General features: G+C 39.2%; 1 protein-coding gene and 1 long non-coding RNA gene across 2 annotated transcripts; both read right to left on the reverse strand.

Annotated features, from left to right (window-relative positions):
• Nucleotides 1-13,997: 13,997 nt before the first annotated feature.
• On the reverse strand, nucleotides 13,998-21,275 carry tent5ba (terminal nucleotidyltransferase 5ba). Its single transcript, XM_047362102.1, has 2 exons — nucleotides 20,771-21,275; nucleotides 13,998-15,530 (listed from the first exon to the last, which is right to left on the reverse strand). Exons 1-2 carry the CDS (start codon nucleotides 20,918-20,920, stop codon nucleotides 14,502-14,504), a joined length of 1,179 nt encoding a protein of 392 aa, XP_047218058.1. The 5' UTR covers nucleotides 20,921-21,275; the 3' UTR covers nucleotides 13,998-14,501.
• A 3,053-nt stretch (nucleotides 21,276-24,328) lies between these two features.
• LOC124865414 lies at nucleotides 24,329-25,009 on the reverse strand. Its single transcript, XR_007037579.1, has 2 exons — nucleotides 24,905-25,009; nucleotides 24,329-24,811 (listed from the first exon to the last, which is right to left on the reverse strand). It is a non-coding gene; the product is annotated as an uncharacterized LOC124865414 (long non-coding RNA).
• Nucleotides 25,010-25,419: the final 410 nt, after the last annotated feature.

The raw sequence follows: 25,419 nt of genomic DNA on the forward strand, positions 1-25,419 counted from the left end.
TTGTTAGTCATTGAGATTCCTAAGAGCAAATTCCCTATAGGTTGTCCTATTTCTATCATAGAGAAAAATATGCCGTCAGCTCACTCTGCCAGAGATCACACATTTTATCAGGGACTGGGTTGAACAAGGCTTTACATGATAACTGCTAAATTTGCTAGGGCAGTCAAATGAAATAAGTTTGTTCATACTTTTTCATTTTACATCTGTCACAATTTAACTCTATCAGAGTTTGTTTTACAACCTGTGATACAATCCTGTGAGACCTTATGTGGACACGAATGTGAAATAATCTAATGCAAACAGAATTTATTGCTATAAGCTGACATGCATATGCAGGTTTGAACACTCCCCCAATCAAGCCAGGACTTGGAGAAATGTCTAAAAACAATAATGTTCGATTTGAACAGACTGACTAAATCCATCTCGAGGGAGCAAATTGAAGACGTGTGAGCCATATGTCCTTACTGTAAAATGTCCAAATCTGACTAGAAATCTGGAAATTGGTGCTAAATGTGGGAATCGCACAAGCAGATAAATTGGGCTTATTCAAATCAATTTCTTTACCTTGGAAAAAAGCACACAACAGACCACCCAAAGTCAACACTAGTGGGAAGCTCAGACATGAAATACTTCACCACAAGAATGTTTTAAATAAAGGTTAATGGCACGTCTGATATTTTCACATGGAGAAAATCGTTTTTCTTTTTAGGGGTTCCCTTTGTGGCACCACAGCTTCTGATGATAAACGTTTAGACCTTTTGGTAGACAGACAAAATGATTTCATGAGAAATGGAGCTGCTCAGTTTTATTTCTCACTATGTGAACTGATGGATTATTAAGTAGTTAAAATAACAGCAGGGAAAACACACAGATCTAATTTTCTCATAACTACTTCAAGTGAGATTTAAAACTTTAACGATGATCTCAAGTAATAAACTGGAAAATCTTTTGTTTCACTGCTTTACACTGTATTTTCCAAAGGTTATTTTATAGTTGTATTACACAGGGGTGTTGAAAATCCTTCTTCTTTTAAGGATGTTTTTTACAATTTAAAATCAATTACAATCATTGACCTGCAGGGGTTGGACAATAAAACTGAAACACCTGGGTTTAGACCACAATAATTTATTAGTATGGTGTAGGGCCTCCTTTTGCAGCCAATACAGCATCAATTCGTCTTGGGATTGGCATATACAAGTCCTGCACAGTGGTCAGAGGGATTTTAAGCCATTCTTCTTGCAGGATAGTGGCCAGGTCACTACGTGATACTGGTGGAGGAAAACGTTTCATGACTCGCTCCTCCAAAACACCCTAAAGTGGCTCAATAATATTTAGATCTGGTGACTGTGTAGGCCATGGGAGATGTTCAACTTCACTTTCATGTTCATCAAACCAATCTTTCACCAGTCTTGCTGTGTGTATTGGTGCATTGTCATCCTGATACACGGCACCACCTTCAGGATACAATGTTTGAACCATTGGATGCACATGGTCCTCAAGAATGGTTCCCATCTAGTACAAGTATTGGGCCAAGGGAATGCCATGACATGGCAGCCCAAACCATCACTGATCCACCCCCGTTGTTCACTCTGGGCATGCAACAGTCTGGGTGGTACGCTTCTTTGGGGCTTCTCCACACCGTAACTCTCCCGGATGTGGGGATAACAGTAAAGGTGGACTCATAAGAGAACCATACATGTTTCACATAGTCCACAGCCCAAGATTTGCGCTCCTTGCACCATTGAAATCAACGTTTGGCATTGGCATGAGTGACCAAATGTTTGACTATAGCATCCCGGCCGTGTATATTGACCCTGTGGAGCTCCTGACGGACAGTTCTGGTGGAAACAGGAAAGTTGAGGTGCACATTTAATTCTGCCGTGATTTGGGCAGCCGTGGTTTTATGTTTTTTGGATACAATCCGGGTTAGCACCCGAACATCCCTTTCAGACAGCTTCCTCTTGCGTCCACATTTAATCCTGTTGGATGTGGTTTGTCCTTCTTGGTGGTATGCTGACATTACCCTGGATACCGTGGCTCTTGATACATCACAAAGACTTGCTGTCTTGGTCACAGATGCGCCAGCAAGACATGCACCAACAATTTGTCCTCATTTGAACTCTGGTATGGCAACCATAATGTTGTGTGCATTTCAATATTTTGAGCAAAACTGTGCTCTTACCCTGCTAATTGAACGTTCACACTCTGCTCTTACTGGTGCAATGTGCAATCAATGAAGACTGGGTACCAGGCTGGTCCAATTTAGCCCATAAACCTCCCACACTAAAATGACAGGTGTTTCAGTTTCATTGTCCAAACCCTGTAGTTTTACTGTTTGAACATGGTCAAACACCGTGCTCAACTGAATTTTATAACCATCTTATTTGTCTTTACAGTTCAAATCAGAAGAAAAATATGAATTAAGGTAGTGTGATGCTCCCATGACGTTTTTCACAGTTCCCTCATGACTGACATTGAAACATAATAAGGATTACCATGGTCTGAAGAACAACACACACATCTCAGAAGTGAAAACTGGCAAAACAAAGTACTGATTTATATGTTTTGACAAGACCTCTTTTTTTTTTTTTTTATTGAAAGAAGAAACTGCATGAAGAAAAGTTGCTTTTGATTTCAGAAAAATTCCATCCTAAAAAGTACTCCAATAACTCTGGCGTAACATCTAGACACGAAGGCTTTGCTCAGATTAATATTAGAACCAAACCATGTGGTTATTATAACCAGATCATGCTCAGAGAATCGGTAGTCAGTATTCCCAGTCTCCCATAGCTGGAGAACAATTGTGGGAGCTGAGCAGCCAGACAGGCAGAGAAAGATACAGACATGTGGAAAACTCAGTGATATTTTTGAGCCCTGACTAAACAAACTGCCATCAGATTGAACCAGGGTCATTCTGTATGAGTCACCAGGCTTCTGAAAACCAAACATGGAGATCTTCAACACTCCACTAGTGTTGATGAGGAGCATAGCTCAAACCCTTTTCTCAACATTACATTTCCTGTCCTGTTCCAGGAACGCAGGAAGGACGGAACACAAGTGAAAGAAGCCTTATTGACGGGCTCCATATGACGTCCAGTGAGTGAGAAGGTAAGCCCAGGGTTGTAACATCGCTTAAACCCACTTTTAAAACGTTTTAGAGTTTTAGAGCTTGTCCTTCCCAGAAAAATCTCTCAAACCTCTACAGTACATCATGTAGTCGTCTTTTTGTCATAGCCCATATAGAATTTACAGGGTAATTTCCCATTTTAAATAGAAATTTTGACAAACAAATCTCTTTAACAACCTCCAAGTTTGCGTGAGTCAATAATTCCTAATAAGAGCTCTCTGGAGGGATCTCCATGGATAGCACACATCAGCAAATTCTTCCTGTTAATCTTAAACTGAACAGTGTTTCCCACAAGTCAGCCATGCTTTGGTAAACCCACTGATAAAAAAGAACCCGACCTTGATCTCTCAGAGAAAACAGTTTTTATCCAAACAAAAAGACTTCTTAAACAGAAATGGGATTTTTGAGATTTTCTAGTCTGGTTTTAAACATCTACAAAGCACTGAAGCAGCGTTGTTGAGGGTTTTTAATTATGTAATTTTGGAATTATGGAACAAGTTGCCATGAAATATTAGACAGTCTTCTTTTCCCACCGCTTTAAAGTTTGTCTACACATTTCAGGGGCTTTTGACACAGTGTGAGTTGGTTTGTTGTTGTTTTTTTTCAGTTTTCACTTTATAACACTATTTGTAGCATGTATTTATTCTGCTTTTATTGTTTTTGTTATATTTTATTATTATTTTGTGTCTTGGTCTGATCTGTTTTAGTACTGTACAGCAATTTGCTTTTTTAAATGTGCTTTATAAACAAAATGGATTTGGGTTTGGACAAGTCAGGATCAAAAGTGTAAGTCATGTCAATTGCTTAGCAAAAGGTTTTCTGCCTACATCGGGACGTTGGAATCATCTTACCAGTGATTTTTCTTGTTGTAATGGCAAAAGAATTGGACACAGCAAAGTTTAGTCAACTACACATAGAGATTAATGCTAACTGTTAGGGGCTATGGACAGCTCCCTCCACACTCATTGGGACATCTAGTAAAGATGTACATTCCTTGGGAACGAGATAAATAGGAGTCCTTGTCCACCCTTAGTTTCCAGCTGTTTTAAGCGTTTAATTATCATATTTTCTTTAGATATGGACAAATGTAGGCAACTATGTAGCTGTTTCATGGCTGACGTGAATGGCATGTTCACTTGTCTTTCACATTATGAAGAGTGGCTCAGAGAATTGGAGCTGTCACATCATGTTTATACCTCAGGGAAACAAGAAGTCATGGATTACTCATCAGAAGTTGCTAATTAAAGTATAATATGAAAAGGCTTCAGTTACATTTATTTTATAGTAGTTGTTAAGGGTGTTAATAATTGTGGGATGTTTAAGGTTTGACATTTCTATATTTGTGTGTGAGCTAACCAGCAGTGCCAATAACTGTGAAAAGTGCAGTATTTTTTGACTTTCTTTATAATTAGTTAAATAATATTTTTATTAATTGATCAGTTATAGCCATGTTAGTAATTAAGCTAATGTACTTTTCCATACATTGTCAAATTAACATTTTATATTTTCCTTCAGTGTATTTTTTGTACTTATTTTCTCTATATTGAATTCCATGGTAACATTTTTACAGACTTGCTGGTTTACTTTTTTCTATAACTCTACTTTTTAAAAGTATAAATCTTGTGGCTCAGTAGGAAGAGTAGTTGTCTTGCAATCAGAAGGTTGTGGGTTCGATTCCAGCTTCCTCCTGCCATATGTCGATGTGCCCCTGGGCAAGGCACTTAACCTCAAGTTGCCTACTGATCTGCGTATCGGTGTATGAATGTGTGAGCGTTAGTGAGTGCGATTGGTTTAATGTGGCGCTAGTGTAAAGCGGTCTGTATGACTGGAAAAGCGCTATATAAGTTCAGTCCATTTACCATTTTAACAACCCTTATATCAGGACAGAATCCTTCTTTCATTTTCCCCCTCCTGTCAGTGTGAGTCTAGCTGATATGGGTGGACTTCTGATGATAAAACAACAAACACCTTGCCTTGATCTTTGCAACAGACTGGATGTTGAGGAGCTGCTGCGTTAACGTGAATCACTTTCACATCCAAATTAAACAGATGCTGATTTGTGTATTTTAAATGTTTGTAATTTCAGTTGATTAAGTTCATTTTTATTTGAAAGGCAACTATTTTCCATGTATCTGGCAGAAATGATCATCATGTAAATCTCTAAAGCAAAACTTTAGCTACAGTCACAGTAACAACCAAGTCTAAAAAAAGAAGGAACAGGCAAGTTAATTTGCAGTCCCCCATTCTGTGGATTATTTATTTATTTTATTTAGAGTGACAATGTATTCGCACTGATACAGATATTATGATAAATGGAGTTAACAGTCCAGCCTCTGACATCCCAGCATTTGGATGGGAACAGAATTAGGACGGGGCGAGCTGTGGCCCCCCTTGGTGGGTAAACTCTGCACACTGCAGCCATTCAGTTGGCCCAGCTCACAGGATAAAGTTAGGATTGTTTGTCAGAGGATTGCAATGCCAAGAATCTTCAGCGCTGTGTGCAAGTGTCTCTCACACTTCTGCCTCCCGATCAGCAGTTTCTATCTGCTGTGACACCCAGTGCCCCCTGATTTCAGATTCTGTGTCCCCTCCTGCAAACTTTCACAGTTACCAACACTTAGTACTTTAATTTACCCCTTCATGTCTCAAGCAGAGAGTGGCCGATCTATTCTCTGCTTCCGTCTTTTCCAGGATGCTCCATCTGCAGGCCATGACTTTCTTTTCTCTCCTATGAACTGCCAGGCATGTCTGATGACCCATATCTTGTGTCAGTCAAGTGTCAGTCTGAATCCAGCAACCTGCAGAGCAACACTGAACTCAAGATCCTTTATTTATCACGTGTAGTTAAACATGTGTCAGTGACTCAATACAATCTGGTGGGCTTCCTAAGATTAATAACTTTTTACCCATTGGTATTATAAAGTGACTGAGGTGTGTCTATCCATATAACTGGATTAATTTGATTGCATTTTTCTGAATATGAATTGGATTTGTTTTTCTTGTAAAGGTTTCAAATCGACAGTTGTTGTGAATTGGTGCTATCTAACTAAACTGAATTTAGTTGAAAGTAATTGAACACTAGTGTTGTTACTGTAAGTGACCATACAATTGTAGGTGTACAGAGTATAGAAGTGGACTGCGCGCTCATCCCAGTGGAGCTCCTGTGCTGACAGTGATACTAATGGAGTTTTGACGAAAATTCAGAATGAAAGACTCACCTACACCGTCTCCACCTTCCAGTGACTTTTTGGTGCGTCTCCCAGCCTTCCAATCAGCATCCTGTCCATCTGATTCTCCATCCAATCACCTTCCGACGCCTTGCTTTTAAAGGAGCTTCTACCGTGTTCATTTTCGCTTGTCAGTTGAGCTCATCCCTCCTCCACCCCACCTCCACCATCTTCCTTCACATCCACTCATGGCTTCCTCGCTCCCTGGCCGCCAATTCACCACCAGTGTCAGATCAGTGGGAAGACATATTTAAATCTAAGCCTTACAAATGATCATCTTAGCTCATGTCATTCTCAGCATTCATGTCTTCCTCCCAGGTCCGGGCGCCAAAGAAATAACCATGTCATTTCTCATCATTAAAACTTTTCTAATTGCCATCCCTCTCTTTGTGAGTCTTTTCAGATTGAATTGAAGATACAACCCCAAATTTCACTACCTGTGTCCTACCATTGAGGATGTCCAACACTTCATGCTTTACCACTTTCCTATGGAAAATTTGTATTCAAGTTGTATACAGGTCCTTCTCAAAATATTAGCATATTGTGATAAAGTTCATTATTTTCCATAATGTCATGATGAAAATTTAACATTCATATATTTTAGATTCATTGCACACTAACTGAAATATTTCAGGTCTTTTATTGTCTTAATACAGATGATTTTGGCATACAGCTCATGAAAACCCAAAATTCCTATCTCACAAAATTAGCATATCATTAAAAGGGTCTCTAAACGAGCTATGAACCTAATCATCTGAATCAACAAGTTAACTCTAAACACCTGCAAAAGATTCCTGAGGCCTTTAAAACTCCCAGCCTGGTTCATCACTCAAAACCCCAATCATGGGTAAGACTGCCAACCTGACTGCTGTCCAGAAGGCCAGTATTGACACCCTCAAGCAAGAGGGTAAGACACAGAAAGAAATTTCTGAACGAATAGACTGTTCCCAGAGTGCTGTATCAAGACACCTCAGTGGGAAGTCTGTGGGAAGGAAAAAGTGTGGCAGAAAACGCTGCACAACGAGAAGAGGTGACCGGACCCTGAGGAAGATTGTGGAGAAGGGCCGATTCCAGACCTTGGGGGACCTGCGGAAGCAGTGGACTGAGTCTGGAGTAGAAACATCCAGAGCCACCATGCACAGGCGTGTGCAGGAAATGGGCTACAGGTGCCGCATTCCCCAGGTCACGCCACTTTTGAACCAGAAACAGCGGCAGAAGCGCCTGACCTGGGCTACAGAGAAGCAGCACTGGACTGTTGCTCAGTGGTCCAAAGTACTTTTTTCGGATGAAAGCAAATTCTGCATGTCATTCGGAAGGTGCCAGAGTCTGGAGGAAGACTGGGGAGAAGGAAATGCCAGAAGTCCAGTGTCAAGTACCCACAGTCAGTGATGGTCTGGGGTGCCGTGTCAGCTGCTGGTTTTGGTCCACTGTGTTTTATCAAGGGCAGGGTCAATGCAGCTAGCTATCAGGAGATTTTGGAGCACTTCATGCTTCCATCTGCTGAAAAGCTTTATGGAGATGAAGATTTCATTTTTCAGCACGACTTGGCACCTGCTCACAGTGCCAAAACCACTGGTAAATGGTTTACTGACCATGGTATCACTGTGCTCAATTGGCCTGCCAACTCTCCTGACCTGAACCCCATAGAGAATCTGTGGGATATTGTGAAGAGAACGTTGAGAGACTCAAGACCCAACACTCTGGATGAGCTAAAGGCCGCTATCGAAGCATCCTGGGCCTCCATAAGACCTCAGCAGTGCCACAGGCTGATTGCCTCCATGCCACGCCGCATTGAAGCAGTCATTTCTGCAAAAGGATTCCCGACCAAGTATTGAGTGCATAACTGTACATGATTACTTGAAGGTTGACGTTTTTTGTATTAAAAACACTTTTCTTTTATTGGTCGGATGAAATATGCTAATTTTGTGAGATAGGAATTTTGGGTTTTCATGAGCTGTATGCCAAAATCATCCGTATTAAGACAATAAAAGACCTGAAATATTTCAGTTAGTGTGCAATGAATCTAAAATATATGAATGTTAAATTTTCATCATGACATTATGGAAAATAATGAACTTTATCACAATATGCTAATATTTTGAGAAGGACCTGTATGTGCATATTTTAGGCCAACTGAGGATCATGGCTTGTTTTCCTGCAACCATGAAGTACAACAAGGAGCCTGCTTTGCATCAACTCTTCAGAAACCTTTTTGTGATGAACTTGTGGACATTCCTCAGTTCCACACTCCAGCAACAAACACACACACACACACACACACACACACACACACACACCCATATTATGTCTTTCTATCTTTAGAAGGACTTTGCATTGACTTCCATTCATTTTCCTTTCATTTATATGACTCAACCCTAACTCTAAACCTAACCTAAACTCAAATCACACCTTAGTCCTAAACCTAACCTCTAGCCCTAAAACAGCTTTTTTTCTCATGGTCCCTTAGGGACCCTATAAGGAGCAGTATATCCCCAAAGTAGCATATGATAGAAAAATTGTCTTTTCATTGTAAAAATATGCTAAAACACACATACATTTGGGTAAATCTTCACTGTCAACTTACTCTAATCACTCAGTCTTTAGTACATACATGTGTTTCCCCTCCTGCCCCCTTGGGATGATGTCACATCCACAGAGTCATGTGCTCCCAGAGTCCTGCTTAATTTCAAACATCATCACATCCTGACTCAAACAGGCATGATCAAGATCACAGTGAGTGTTCAAAGTTTGTCTTTCAGCAGCTTACCAACCATATATATTGGATGAGTGGGACCTTTTACCTCTTTTGGGTGATTTGGCATTTTTCCTGGGCAGGAAAATGGTGAATCCAAACGAGTGGAGGTTCTGTTGTGGCTGAAATCTAGTAAGTCTCTGTCATCATCCAGATATTCCACCGACAACCACAGAAAACCATACATCCACACAAGTCTGAATAAATCATCTCAGAGATCTCAGACGGTCATCCCTGGCTATAATTTCCATTCCTGTCATTTGGCTATGGCAGCGTTTAGGGAATTCAATTAAGACATCATTAACAACTGTAATAGCTACACATAAAACACATCTTTTAGATACACTATGTATTTAAACAAATGTGCATAACTAGCAAACCCTATAATGAAGAAACACAGAGGAACATATGGCTCATTGTAGTATTTGCAGGTCTCCAGAGTTAAATTATAGCCAATCATGGTTAATCATACCCAAATGTGTCTTACTTCAAGTTATTTATAATTTCACTTTTATTTCTATAAGATTAAATGTGACAAATCTAAATTCTCCACACTGTTTTCACAGTTGCTGGTGTTTATGGTCAGGCTCAAAGGAGCTTTGTACATTAAAAATAAAGTGGCTGAGCCACTGGGAGGACAATTAGATAAATACAAGTTTTAATCTCATTACTCTGTGGCAGACAGCAACAAATACCTGCAGCATTTCAATAACTGAAGTATTCACTGTACGTGTAACATGAGAAAAATCCAGACCAGACATGAAAATTGTTGGACCAGGTCTCATTTTGTTCTTAAGAGTAACACAAGACTTGAAGTCACTTTCAGCTAAAGGTTGGGATCATTCACACTTTTTGGTCAGATTAGTTAAGCCTTGAAAAAATTCAGCTTCAATCATCAATCAATCTCAAGCTAAAATAGAAATAACAATATACCTTTTATCCATGAACATTTATTAAGTTGGGAAAAAGGTACTTAAGAATATCAAAGGGGTTCATGCTATGCACTCTAAGGATTGAAAGCCAAGACAAGGTTCTTTGGGCTTTCAGATGAGAAATGGGCCCACAACATCACAGATCCTCCACCATACTTAACACTGGGCATGGGGTGCTTTTCTACATATTCATCCTTTGTTTGCCAAAAAGATCAATCTTAGTCTCATCTGACCAAAGCAAAAGTGTAAGCAGCATTTAGTAAACTTTTTTAAACCAAAAACTGTTTGGCATATGGCAACTAATCATTGTTAAAGAGACCTTGTGAGTCCAAGATCCCATTCTTTGCTGCTGTTCTCCGACAGTAAGGATACTTTCCCATGCTCCTTGCTGTGCACGGTGGCTAAAAAAGTTTAGATCCTTAGTTAGTTTTATTTGACACAATTCCATTTTTTTAACTTTAAAATTATTGCTCTGATTGTAGATATGATGATGCTTCCATTAGTTATGTTTGAGAATGGCATGTTCTCTTATCTTTCCTAATTAAAATACTTGTTAAAAGAAATAATTATCTGCATAACATCTCACTTATACCCAAGAGAAAAAGGAAGTTGTGGATCTTTAGCTACATTTATTTTATAGGAATTGTTAGAGATGTTAATAAGTTCACCCCGTGAGACTTAGACAAAAGCAATTCTTTCTGAATGTGGTATTATTGTTACCATATTAATACATTTATTCAAATTAAAGGTTTAATTTTTCTGCATTTTCATTTATAGGCTTTTCACACATCTTTTTTAGCAGCACCAACAAAGGGTGAAAAATTGGGATTTTGTTGCGTTAGGCTTGACTGTAGGAGGATCTTAGTTTCATGTTGTTCACAAAATTAACACGATGCATTTTAAGTATTACAAAGCATATCAAAGACCATTCTAAACTGATTACATTATTTGCAACAGTTTTGTCTCACAATTGACGCACACTCTTAATAAAGTGAATTTAATCACTGCCAGCTAGCATTCTAAAAGTGGAGGCTGTGCTCTATGGTACAGAAGAGACTAAAGTGCTTATACACACTGCTATGATAGGGGCTTTGCAGCCCCTTTTTCCAGCTTAATCAGGCCATGCATGGAAGAGAGTATCACAAAACTGAAAGAATTTCACATTCTAGCATTAGAAGGCTTACTGTGCTTTACATTGGCACTGGGACTGTTCCTCCAGGGAACTGATGCTGTGACCAGGACCAATACCCTGCATTTAACAGATTTATTCAGGGATCTGGCTGTGCGTATATATAGCCTTCAATAACACCACATTTTCAATTCTGCCTTTCAACATTGGTATGGCGGTTCAGCCTGATCAAGGACTGAATGTGTGTGCGTATGTGTGTGTGTGTGTGGGTATGGGTGGGGTTACATATGGAAAAATGGGCTGTGTTTCTTTGCTCTCAAATTTCAGAGCAGATGTAATTATTGGTCAAAATATGAGCAGCGCAACTGTGCAACAATTTAAATTCTGAGCTTTGTTGCTCCCAGTTTGTTCTTTTAAAAAAAAAAAACTTATGTTAGTAAAGACTTTTTTTATTTTGACTTAGACAAAATGACAGTGATATAGGTGGTATCGGTCAAGCACACAGGACTGGGTTACCACTGGTAACATGGATTGAGAACAAGCCAGCCTTTGTTAAAAAGGTTTGCTATCACAGAGGAGAGAGAAGCCATTGTGCCTTGGAAAAGCCTCCTTATGGCTCATGTCCTCAGATTGTAATAGATCCTCAGCGCCAGTTTAAGAAGCGCAACTCACTTCACATATCAGTCGATGGTTTTCATTGGAGCAGTTACTGGAAATCAACCAGCTTGTTGTCACTGGGACAAACAGAAATCCGTTCATCATGTCCGTACAAAACAAACAATTAAAGATAGCGTCCTACTTTGTCTCTAGTTTAAAGCATAGTGAAAACATGATTTATTAACATTTTATTAATGTCATGTGACAAATAAACATGGATTTATTTACTTTGAGAATGAGATTCTCAAAGTATGATATCCTTAAGTAGAAATACAGCAGTTTCTTGGTATTCAAGCATAAATTCTAATTAAAATGTGTAACATGTTTGAATAAAAACGCATATTGAAAAAAAAGATTTTATAGGTTATTTATAACAGTTAGTTATTTAGATTTTACAGTAACAAAAATGTTTGCTACTTTTTAAATATATTTTGAATAATGAAACATTTATTTAAAAAATTTGTCTATTTACAGTGTAACACAAGGATAACAAGATTCTTTTAGCTAGTTAGATTGCAGGCAAACATGTTCCTCTTTTTTACCATCTGTAGTTTGAAAAGAGCGTTACCTTAATATCTTAACTGCAGAAAACCACTTTCCTGGCATCTCAGATTAGCTGGACCTAAAGGCCAAAGCTAACAGCAAATCTAAGAGGGGCCAGACAAAGCAGACTTCGACCATCTTAAAACAGCTTCTTTCTCAAAAACATCATAGTGGTTAATACTAAAGCTATTTTATGAACCAGTAAACTGATGAACCAGAAAGCTGATGGTTATTTACACAGGAAATGGAGGTTGGAGGCTGTGTGGTACCAATGAGCTTCCTGTGTGAAACATGGACTGAGTGGGAAACAAGTAAATCGTCTGTCAGAATAGCTACCTAGCAGAAATTCAATGCAAAAATTGAAAAACAATAACATAGTGTTCATCTAAACCAAGGTGCTTTAACATATGGCTCTGAAACGGCATGTGACTCTTCATAAATTTGGCAAAAGTAATAAAGAACTGAGCAGTATCTTTAAATATAAGGTAAAAAACGAGCCAGTTATAGCTATTTCTTCTGTTTTTATTTTTCATCTGCATAAATTTACACAACAGCATGGCATAAATTGCATCAGTAATCTTTGTAGCTGTTGTGGCTAGACCACAATCTACATTCTTTTCTCTTCTCGTTTTCCATAATTATGGTACATATCGTTCAAGAAAATTGTTTTATTATTTGCTTGAATAAAGGTGGATGTTTTCTTTGTTTGAAAACATAAACATATAAATCAAATTGTAGTTCTGCATTTTAACCACAATTAAAAAAATATTCAATGGGAGAGAGGACAACAGTGGCTCTTTAAAATCTCAATGTTTTTATATTTTACACTGCTTTACTTTTATTCCAGACTTTTACCAGAGATGCTTTACATGTTCCGTCTTCAGTACATTTTACTCAGGAAGATCATTGGTGGCGCACCACCTTCAACCTCCACTTCCCGCTTAAAGTACCCAAGACAAAAATGACAATGATTTAAAATAGTGTTTCATAAACTACTGTCAGTTTTGAGACTGGAGTGTTTTAAGGAGGTAGAATTTTAATACGGTCTTGGCCATTCTCTCGGACTACCTGGTAGCGTCAGCCTCCACGACCAACTAATACTATACTAAATAAAGGCATCAAGATAGCCATCTACTGGAAATAACATATTAACAATGTAACCTTTTAACATAACTCTACTTTGATTATACAGAAATATTTCCTTATTAAGAATGATTTGTGGCATTCTGTTAATTACTATTACTGTTTATGTTTTTCGCAATCAGGAGCATTTCCAAACAGCTGAATTTGAGAAGTATATGGGCCTTCTTTTAGCCCAATTGAGTGGCAGAGTACAGTACGAGGTGAAAGGTCTGAACCCTTTAATACTTTTTCTGGACATCTCAATAAAAAGGACTTTAATCCAGAGAAATGCTATGATCAAAAATATTTACAGTTCTAAATTTGTTTAAAACTGAACTTAATATTGGTAACTGATCCATGCGTAGTGAAAATATTTGACTTGAGAATGTGAAGCAGCTCTGGTAATAAACCACAAACTAAATGCAACCATAAAACCATAGGCTGAAATGTCAACAATCCTTGTAGGACAAACCTAACATATGTAAAATAACCACAATTCAAAATAGAGCAAGGTTTTTCTTTTTTTATTGTCACAAAAATGAATGCTTATGTTTCAGAAAAGAGAGAATCTAGAAAACACTGATTTCACAGTCGTTTTACAAATGTTTTTCAAACATTTTGTGGTTCTTTTTAGGCACAAGGAATTAAAGCATTGCTTCCTTTCAGAACAGAAAAAAAATACATCTTTGGTCCAGTAAGTAATTGTATTTTTTATTTTTTGAAATGTAAGAAAATAACACCAGCGTCAATGTTTATTTCATCAAAACATGTATTTTTGAAACATATGATCTTATTTTCTTTTATATTTAAATAAAATATTAAAGCTACATCTTAGAAATGACCAGCAATCTTACAGATGATTTTGCATCTGAAAAAAACAACTAGTGAGGACATTTTATTTGTCAGCTCAATCGGACGTACAGCAGTACAGGATTGTTTAAATCAAGTCACATTTGGCAAACCTAGGTTTCATACCCTGTTCCTCTGACACAGCGATGATGGAGACACGGGCTCAGCTACAGGGCAGCCATGTTTGATATGAATTACTACAGTGCGTGATCTGCGGTGCTTGCACGTGTGCAATGTAATAATTACTGAAGTTAATGTCCTGCACATAAGGTGCTGGCTGGTAGTAACACGTGACGTTTGTCACAGTTGGGATGGCATTCTGTTCAGCGAGCACCTTCAACCCCAGCATGGAGATGAGACTGAGCGTCTGACGTCGCTCATGGCTCATCAGACACACAGTACTCTCATTCACGACATGGTGCAGAGTCATCAGGCACTCGTAGCGTTTGTGTTCCATGCCAGCAAAGTGGTTCTGTAAATAAGCCTCCAGCTTCCTCTGCTGCTCGCCTATGTCAGGGAAGTCAATGAAGAAGCGCGAGCACATGTAGCGCTGCATCTGCTTCATGTCCGCTTCAGAGGAGGGCGTGAAGCCCCTCACCAGTAGATGGCAGTACTTCAACAAGCCACCACCCCTAATTTCCTCGGGACTTCGTGTCGCTATGGTCCTCTGACACAGATGATCCATAGCTTCCTGGAAGTCGCCGTACACACTCTCCCCGATAACAGTGGGGTGAAAGCTCTCAGACATGGGAGTCTCCGAGCACCGGTCAAACAAAAGCAGAGAGTCCAGACAAATCTGGAAGGAGTCCACACTGAATTCAAACTGCCGTCTCAGAGAGTCCACAAACTTAAGCTCCACGTTCTTGCCCATGTTATTGGACAGCGAGATGAGACTCCAGCGGTCCGTGTCATTGCAAACTTTTACAAGTTTCTGCACATATGCTTCCTTGAGGGTCAGCGCCGTGATGCGCTCCTTAGATACCCCAGCCGGCAAAAAATCCAACAGGCAGTCCAGGACGACATCTTTCACCAGGCGGAAGGCCTGGTCATCCTTTAGCGACACCCCGAAGATCAGGTCGAGGTCCTTGTAGCCCAGGCCGTTTTCCTGATGGAGTACGTGGCTGGCTGCAGAGCCGTTAAGCCTCACGTCCTTCACACAAATTCCTCTCTCCTCAAGCCTCGCTCGCACCACCTGAACAAAAAAACAACAACACAGATACACAGTGAGTGATACCAATACCAAAAATATCATCAAATTGGTTTTTACAATGAAAAATCAACATTTTATCGTAATTTCTCGATGTAAAAAACTAGAGCGTAAAGAAAACCAAGTAGTGTGTTTCTTTGTAAAATGTGAAAGTCCTTAAAGAAATGAGAATAAAAAAGAAATCTGTATAACAAAAGCCTTTAGGTCAAGAAATAATTGTTTTCAGGACTTTTAGTTTATTTTAATTAAATTTTTGTGGTCCTTATTGTAATGCCAAAGTCAAAGTTAGCCATTGTCAAAGGAAAAAGCAGAGACTGAAGAAGCGATTTAGGGGGAATTGTATTTTCTACATTATATAAAGAGGTGTGGTTTGTTCAGCCTGCGAGACGACGAGAAAGTGCAAGACTTATCGTTTTACCCTTTAACCTCTGACTGATATGAAACTTGCTGGAAATGTTGGCAGCTTTTTGGAAATCTCAAAGTTCAGGCAAAAAGCTGCATTCTCTGGAAATACATGCAAATAAGATCTGAATCATCCACAAAATTCTGATTAGTGCACCTCTAACAGACCATAAAATAAAGTAGGACTGTGCTGCTGACATAATAAATGCATTCAATCTAGGGGTGCACCAATCAATCGATTCTTACATGTGAAACCGATCTTACCCACCGATCTTACCCATATCCGCAAAGAACTAAAAATCAGCTACTGTCCCCTTTTGCTCTGCCTTCAGAGAGGCCTGACTGCCCACCAAGTCACGTCTGCACGTGTGTGGTTAACAATAATCACCCCACTGTTGCCAACATAAGATTGGAACATTGAAGGTGTATTGTGACCTTATAACACCTGTTGGGACCCAGCCATGGATTTCAACAATAAACTCTGGTACGGACTCTTTTGGAACTTTTCAAAATAAAGTGCATTCACCTTCTTCCGGCACAGCCAGGAAACAAGGTAACTGCGGACTTCCTGTGACGCCACTAACCAAATAAAAGCACAGCTGTTGCTACATCCGCTCTCTTTCCACACGGCCTCTAGTGGGACCGGTCAGGAGAGGCCCAGCGTGCTAATGCCTTTTGCTGGCAAAAAGACATAAACTCTTCAAACTGGATCCAAGAGTGTCATAAGATCACGCGATCATATGTACAAGTTAAGTATGAGTGTACCCGGTGATTTCATTCATAAAGAGGGGAAATTAAGGTATAAGCATTGCTTACTTTCTCTCCAAGGCCTGCTGAAACTGTTCCGCAGAGAAATCCCCAGTAGAGAAGTTGTTTCTACAAGCCGAGTCTGAAGGAAGGACAACGGCCCGCATCACTGTGGTTACGGTAATGAACAGCTGGTTGACGGACAGAACAAGCCATCTTTCAAGCCACAGCTCCAGAGGTCAGGTTAGCTGAAAGCTAACCGCTTGTTGACTGTGGACGTTTCTTCAAACTTCGCCCCTAGTGAATAATAGTCCCTAAACATTATTTTACTAAATCTGATAACTAAGTAAACACCATTAAGCCCCATTTCTCCAGAAAGACTTGGCTCTTTTCCAAATAGTCCCTTAATATTTCTTTAAATATTATTTTAATAAATAAAGGCAACTAGTTAGACACCATTGAGAATTAGTCATCCAGAAGGTTGGTTTTATTCAGCAGATCATTATTTAAAACATTGTTTTATTAAAATAATATTTTATCTAATCTTGCATTGTGAAGGGTTGTCTAAACGATTGCTGATTATTGCTTAAGTTAGTTCCAAGACTAACTTAACTTCACTTCCAGATTCTTCAAGATAATCCTTGGTTCTCAAACATAAACATTGCATGGTAATGTTGCATCACTTTTTTGGTCATAATTTCCAATCATCTTTAATCAACTTGTTTATATTGTACATAGCCCATTAGTCTTCCTTATTCTTTAATTCTGCTTGGTAGTTTAGTTGGATTGTTTTAGCATAGTAAAGAGTTTGTTGATTGAAATATGTTTGACTTTGAGTTGACTTATTTTTGTTAATAAATTCTTGTATTTTGAGAAATTGTGTGAATTCATTCCATATATGTGCAGAGTTTAAGCTGTTCAATAATGCCAGAGCTCGTCTCACACCTTTCTATTTTGTCCTAATACCATCGCCTTACTATTCACAGGACAATCCTTAACAGACCAAAATATTATTTGATAAAATATATTGAATATTAAATAATATTCTCAGATTAATAATCACAACACACCTGACAGTGTCAGTCAAAAAAAAAATTTAAAAAAAATTAAAAAAACAGTATTGGCCAAAATAGGAATTGACAGACCAGGCTGTTTAAAGATCGGTCATCAGTAATCGGCCAGAAATTTGCAAACGGTGCACCCCTAGTTCAATCATATTTAGAAAAATAAATGTAGCATTTATTGATGGACTCATGAAACCAAAAGTGGAAAAATTAGCTTAAACAGCAAAAGTGACAATGTTCATCATAATATTAGTTTTTGGGGTTTAGAAACATCATCAATTAAAGTTCAATTAAATTCAGTTTATTTATATAGCGCCAATTCACAACATATGTTGTCTCAAGGCACTTCACAACAGTCAGGTACATACATTCCAATTAATCCTAACCATTGAACAGTGCAGTCGGAGTTAGCTTTTTATTCAAATTGGATAAAAAGTTTTTCTATCTAAGGAAACCCAGCAGATTGCATCCAGTCAGTGACTTACAGCATTCAGCATTCAAATTCAGCTGCATTCCCTCATCTTTATTATCAGAAGAGGACTAATTATTAACACAAGAAAGTTTTGCCTAACTCAAAAACTGTATCTCAGTTTATTAAATGAAAACAATACTTTAAGTGAATACAGTGATGAAGTGAATTCTTGCAACATGAATGCTGGTTTATGAAGTAAAGGAAATGGAGGACAATAAATCTGATATATCCAAGAAAGGTCATAGAGTAGCATTATACAGAATGCCGTCTACAAACGAGATCACAATCCTTCTTATATCACACAAAACCTAAAGGAACGTCGAGTAAAACTAATAGAAGAATCCCCCCACAGTTGTTCAGCAAGGATCTAAAAAGATTTGTTTAAGTAAACCTCACAGCAACCTGGAGGAAATCAATAGATTGTGAAGGCAAGATCAATACCTCTGCACACAAAAGTCCACCTCATTACCATCAACCTCAGTCTGAATCAAACTGAAATGGTGCAAAAAAAAAAAAAACAATGTAGGAATGGAAAGTCTCCAGAACTACGTCCACCTAGGTCAAACTGTTTTATCAAAGTCACACAAATAAGAATTATAATCCTAACCTGCTACCAAAAGAGAGCAACAGGGCAGCTCTGGTCCTGTCCCGAACTGCTTAAACTACGATAATCTACTGAACAGGTGCAAAATAAAAAGCAGCAGCTTTTATTTTATATCTGTGGGAGTGATTTGATGTTTATCTTGATGCATCACTGACTGGACTTGTCAAACTGGTTCTGTTGGGCAAACAACTGCTGCAAATCTTAGAACAAATAAACACCTGTAGCACAAATTAGCTACAGTACGCTCACACGCAATCCTCAATCCCCCAAGGCGCTGTCCTGTCAGATTAGGGTCTGTTAACTCTCTCTCCCATGGTGATCAGATAACATGACAGCTCTATTTATACCTACCAGGTCAGACTTGAGACAAACTTATTTCAAAGAAGGGGCAACCCTTGATGCAGGATAAGGAAGGAGAGCAAAGTTATGACAGCAGCAGTTTGCCCATGAGATTTTTGTAGTCTTTCAGCCATAAATGAATTGGGTCCAAACTCCAGTCACAAGCCATGAAAAAGTGTTTTTGTTTTTCAGTGCTTCTGTAGGAGATTGGAAGCTCTAAAGGTGTACAAGCATTCCCACAGTTAACAACTCACCTCAGTCATACATGCTTGGATGCAGATAAGTGATTAAGCCCCCAACCAAGCCGGTGGAAGTACAGGCATTAACCTCGTGGCTAAAATCCTGAAGACTCCAGAGCTCAGGCTAGTCTGTCATTTCTTTAGCATTTAAGAAAAGTGTAAAAGTAAAGTGAACTTGGGTTTATTTTAAATGAATGCTTACTTTTACTCCTGCATAACTTGATGACATACTGCAGATGTTATTAAGCCATTTAAGATGTGTTGGACCAGGGATACATTTAAAACAGGACTGGGGTTGGACACTCCCAATCTAGACTGTAATCAGAGATGCACCAGTGATTTGACTACTAAGGATTGGCATTAGCCAATTTTTCCTTAAATCAATAATCAACAGGTGAAATACTAGGGGAAAAACACTTGTTTTGAATTAGTTAAAAAAACAGATAATGATTGAAAACATATGCTATAATGCATAATTGAAAATATGCCGGAGAAACTGAAACCGGAATCGGACAAAAATCGGAAAATCATATAAGGATTTTGCATCGATCAGTAAAAGTCTGATTGGAGCATCTTTAATCAGAAACTGTGTTTAAAAAAAAAGTTTGAAATGGCTCATGATGCTAGAACGGATTATAGGTGTCCCTCTGCTGTGGAACAAGGATCCATGCATTCACTCATGTCTTTTCCTGTTATGAGGGGAAAAAAACACATAACGCCAGTTGTGAATGTTCAGCCCTAAATCTAAATTAATCTATGCAGCAGATGGTAGAGATTGGGAAAGAAAAAAAAACTAAATTATACAACGATTCCACAAAGACAGAGGAAACACAAGAGTCCCCACGCTTGGAAATCAAACCCCCCATTTTAGCCTCCCCACGTTGTTCAATGGACCATTCATCTTTCCACAACCGCAGGCACAGGGTTCTGGGCTTCACAAAGTTCTTGGGTTCATCTTGAATATATCAGAGTGCAAAATGAGACGGAAAAATGGAGGAGGGGTATCCTGTAACAGCTACCCGTTCATTTTGAAATTCTAACTCTGCAGTTTCTTTTCCAGCTAAACGCAAACCTAAGTATCAGGGGAGATGAAACACGATCTACCCACACTGGTCTGGATTATATAGGCCATACAAATCCCATTTACAGAGAGTCTATGTAAATATTGATGTAGATGACTTTAATTAGATAGATTTGACCTATACTCGGGGGGGGGGTATAGTTTACACACTTATTAATAGATTATATAGGTTTGTACTATGTGAGATATGTGTAAACTTTCTTTCACAGATCTGCTCACTGGCTATTTTAGTAACTGAAATAAATGTAAAATGAGTGTTGGAGAGTCGGATTACTACCTGGACGATCTGACGGGGTTGCACGGACAGAGTGGGGAAGTTTCCTCTGCCGTGGATGGGGACAGCCTCCCCCAGGATCGAGTCCAATCGCTGCACCTGATCCCACGACAACACACAGAACCGCCGAGTCTGATCCGAAGCTCCAGACATTTCAGTCCAAACTCAGAAAAAAATGGGTGGAAAAAAGTAATTAACAAAAAGAGAATGAGACAGTCCTCTTCCAGGCACACCAAAATCCGTATGTTCCTCGTAGAGTCAGTGCCTGGATCAGGTCTAGTTAAAAACTGGAGGTTCTAGGAAGGAAAAGTTTAAGTTGACCGAGATCAGTAGCTTCCTCCAACTTGTGTGCCGCTGAAATCCGGTTAGTGTGCAAAGCGCCGATTCATAAGGAATGTCCTGGAGGCTTAGAGAGCCTCCTTATTAGCATGAGTCGCAGTGATTGGTTGCTGTGTTTGGTCATTAATTATGGACGTCCAGCATGCAGGAAACACCCTTCATGTGACGCACAGTAACCGTTTCTGCTCCTCTACCTTCTCCTCCTCTGCCTCGCTGCAGCTGCATGCTGGCAGTTTTCCTTTCTGATCATCAGAGGAACATTACCTCAGACTAAAGCATCCAGAGTCTGACAGAGACTGATAAAAGTGAGAACTGGGATAAGACTACAGCTGCGCTAAGCAGTGGCGTGCCAAAGTCATTTGAGGCCCTGAGCAGGGTCTATTTTGGGGCCCATATTACATGCGGCATGTCTAACCATTTTTGCATTTGGCAATTTACAGAACTTGTTTTGCAGCTAACTTGAGAGCCAACAATAAATTTAATTGACTATATGACGGAATTGGTTCTCGATTGGTGCGTTTTATAAACCTGTCCTGGATGAACTGATGTCAGGAGGGGGGCCTATGCTGCCACAAATCTACTTATACCTCATGCTGACCCGGGGGCAAAAACACCTTTTATTTCTACATACGATCAGAGCTGGTCAGAAGTTATGTATTACCGTATTTTCCGCACTATAAGGCGCACCGGATTATAAGGCGCACCTTCAATGAATGGCCTATTTTAGAACTGTTTTCATATATAGGGCGCACCAGATTATAAGGCGCATAGAATAGAAGCTACTGCAGTCAAACGTTTGACTGGGGTTGCGTTATGCATCCACTAGATGGAGCTGTGCTAAAGAGAATGTCAACAAAACAGTCAGATAAGTCAGTCAGTCAAACTTTATTAATACACTACAAACCAGCGTTCTGATAACTCCATTCACTCTCATGGTAAGGTCTCCTCTACATAGAATTCTATTAAATAGAGCCAACCGCACGTTAGGAATGCATTGGAGTCTATGAAGTTGAAGTTGAAATCAAACGTTAGTTAAAACGTGAAAGGGAACTTTTCCCTGATTCAGTAAACATGTAAAAGAAACAGTTTGATGCACTAAATCAAACGTTAGTACATTCACAATATAGTAGCGTTAACTGTTGAATTCTCTCGCTGCTGCTCTATTCCCATGTTCGACTGCGTAGCTGACAGCCCTGAGTTTGAACTCAGCATCGTAAGCGTGTCTCTTGAAAGGTGCAATTTTGGGGTCGTTATACACACACAAGTGGTGTTGGACTAGGAGTAAGCACAGTACAGGTGTTTACCGCTATTACTTCGGCGACACCCCTGACTACGGTAGCCGTAATGCTGCAAGCGGTGCGGCTTTGTAGTTTACCAGTCGTACTGAAACATTTTGACAGAGCGCCGTGTACAACCAGTATGGATCAACCAATCAACCATTTTTTGAGAAAATTAATGGTTTTTAAGTGCGCCTTATAGTGCGGGAAATACGGTAAATAGATAATTTGGGATTTTTGAAACAAGGTTTGGTTAAAAAATGAGAAGCACTGATATCTTTCCAGCAGTAGATAACTCTTTCTTAGCAAGTCAGAGAGGGACCACAACAAAAGCAAATTTCTGTCATCCTAAAACATCACAAGTCTCTAAAACTTTACAGTAGTTTATGAAAATATTATTATAATTTGGATTTAATGTTTATTTACAGAGAAACAAACGATTTTTTACACAAGAACTGGAGGTTGGAGGTGGCGCAACACCAAGACCCTTCCTGTGTGAAACACAAACTGAGAATGGAATATGTTTCCCATCACAATAACTGCCTGATATAAAAGTAAGGTAGTGAATTAAAGTTAAAAATCGCCTTCAAATAACCAGTTATAATAGTTTAGCTTTTTCTACAGCATTACTTTCATATTAGACAGTTATTCTGACTAGAAATACATAAGATGTTTGGTTGATTGGAGGCACCCATTAAGATATCTCCTGAGACCCATTTTTTGGAGGTTTTAGGGTCATGTCCCTCTGAGAAGAGATCAAAGACACCCAGAACTCACTGGGGGAGCTATGTATCCCGTGTGACTGGAGAATAAGTTTGGATCCCCAGAATGAACTGAAGACTGCTGCTGGTGAGAGAGCTTTCTGGATTTTCTGGTCCTTTTACCTTTCTGTTGTCGGATAGGAGGAACATGATGGATGAATGGAGAACCTTTGATTACCTGTTTTGTTGTGACTGCATCTAATGTTATTTTTTTTATCTCTCGTGTTGTTCGGTTTACATCTCCTTTTGGCAGATTGGCATGTCTTTTAGTCATCTGAGTAAGTTTGTGTCTATGTTCAATATTATTTTTAGTTTTGTATTATTTTTCTCATGATTTTTGTGACACCAGGGGGTTTTACTAGACAGACGGTACACAGAAAAGAGAGCAGAGAGAAATGTGGAACACAAGCAGTAAAATGCCAGAGCCAGGAACTGAAGCTGCACTGAGAGCAGACAGGTCTTTCCTCGACTATATTCTTTCCAAACATTTTTGTAGCCTTTTTATCTCATCGATGTATAGTACATAGCAGATGGAAAGGGTTTTCAGGTATGCTGTTTAGTTTGTTACTTAAACTTCAGTGGAGTCAGTGTAAAACTGACTCCACTGAAACACGTGGAAATCAGTTGTCTCATTTACTGAAGTCGGAAACATGCTGGGGAGTATTTATAATGTAAAAGCAGGTTGTTAGTTTAGCAGGTAATGTAGAAACCTTTTAGGCTTTTAGCTGTTTATTCATCAAATGAAAAATGTACACCGACTAGAACAGTTACTAATTTAATTTGCTCAGGGTTTCTTGCAATCAGATAACCTATGTTGTCCTCTAAGCTTTCTTGACTCTGCCTCTTTATCTGTGCAGCAAGTTGTGTTTTATTATTTGTTTTGGTGCCCTTACAAAGACATTCCTCAGGTAAAAACAGAAACTTTTTTTCCTTTTCTGCCAGGAACTGTAAGTGCAGCCAGGCCGGTTTGAGGCAGATTGTATACATTTCTTGAGTGTTCAAAATCCCTGTCTTACATGACTGGACTGTGGTCAGACCTGATTTTGTCTTTACACCTCATCTTGTCCTTAACGGAGCCTATTATGGGCTTAAATACCCCAAATGTCTCATAATAATGGACCTGACACAATCATCAGACATTACTCACAATAGCAGACATTACTCCCTCAATGAATGGCTGGGCCTCCAGATTGTTTCTGTTTATTCCAGCAAACAGTACAGGTGAAGGAATTTCTTTTTCTTAAGAAAAATGATAATTAAAAACATTCCCCACTCATCATACATGTCCACAGAGCATGTTTATGCACCTGTAAAATGTTTACAATAGAGCAAGGTTCATTTGATGTGGTCTCAGTAGTGCAGCCACTAAACAGACAGATAGAAACACATGTTTCAGTGCACGTCATGATGTCCTCTCCAAAACACATGGGAGTGAGCATGTGTATGGTTTTTTTGTTTCACAGATGTTTCAGCTTGTGTCCACAAACCCACAGCTGGAGGTTAACAGCCTCTCACAAACCTCTGAGGGGTCAGATGCTCAGGCTTTGGCTTTTTGGTCTCCACAGCAGATCACTTCAAGCCCTCTGATGTCAACACCGTGCTGTTTCTGTGGCAACAACATCCACAGTTGTTGGAGAGCCAGGAAGCGGCATCTCCAGTGGAGGGTCCTGCCGAGCACACAAGACACATCATGCGTCATGCGACTATAAATAACCAGCCTTGTGGCAGTTGTGCATCCTGGGAGCAGAGCCAGCTTTTACCTAAACTTGCTGATAAATGTCAGTCCGCTTGACATTCTCAGGTTCCCTCACAGCTCCATGTAAGATGGAGTACTGTGGATTCACAGCAAAAAGACAAGTGACAATATTACATCAGCTCCATGTTTAGAGTTCGGAATTTTAGAAGTGACATTCTGATTAAATGTAATAAGCAGTTTCTTATTTACCTGCAATATATAAGTCTCTTGGAGTCATTATTTAGTGTAAATCCAGATTAGAGGCTGAAGCTAACAGTTAGTTTGAAATGGACCAAGACAAAAGTGGACTTATATCAAAGTAAAGGAACTCCAGTCTCAAATACATCATAGCAGATTATGCCAACTCTGTTTTATATAACTTTAAAATCATTGCCACACTTAGATTGGGTGGGTTTTTACACAGAAAATGGAGGTTGGAGGCTATGTTCCCCAGTGATCTTCCCAAGTGAAACAGATACTGAGAAAGGAACATGCATAACAGTTCTGGTCAGAGCAACTGTCTAATAGGAAGGTTAGGTG

This window comes from Girardinichthys multiradiatus, chromosome 3 (assembly GCF_021462225.1).
Source record: "Girardinichthys multiradiatus isolate DD_20200921_A chromosome 3, DD_fGirMul_XY1, whole genome shotgun sequence".
In the NCBI taxonomy this organism is placed as follows: Eukaryota; Metazoa; Chordata; class Actinopteri; order Cyprinodontiformes; family Goodeidae; genus Girardinichthys; species Girardinichthys multiradiatus.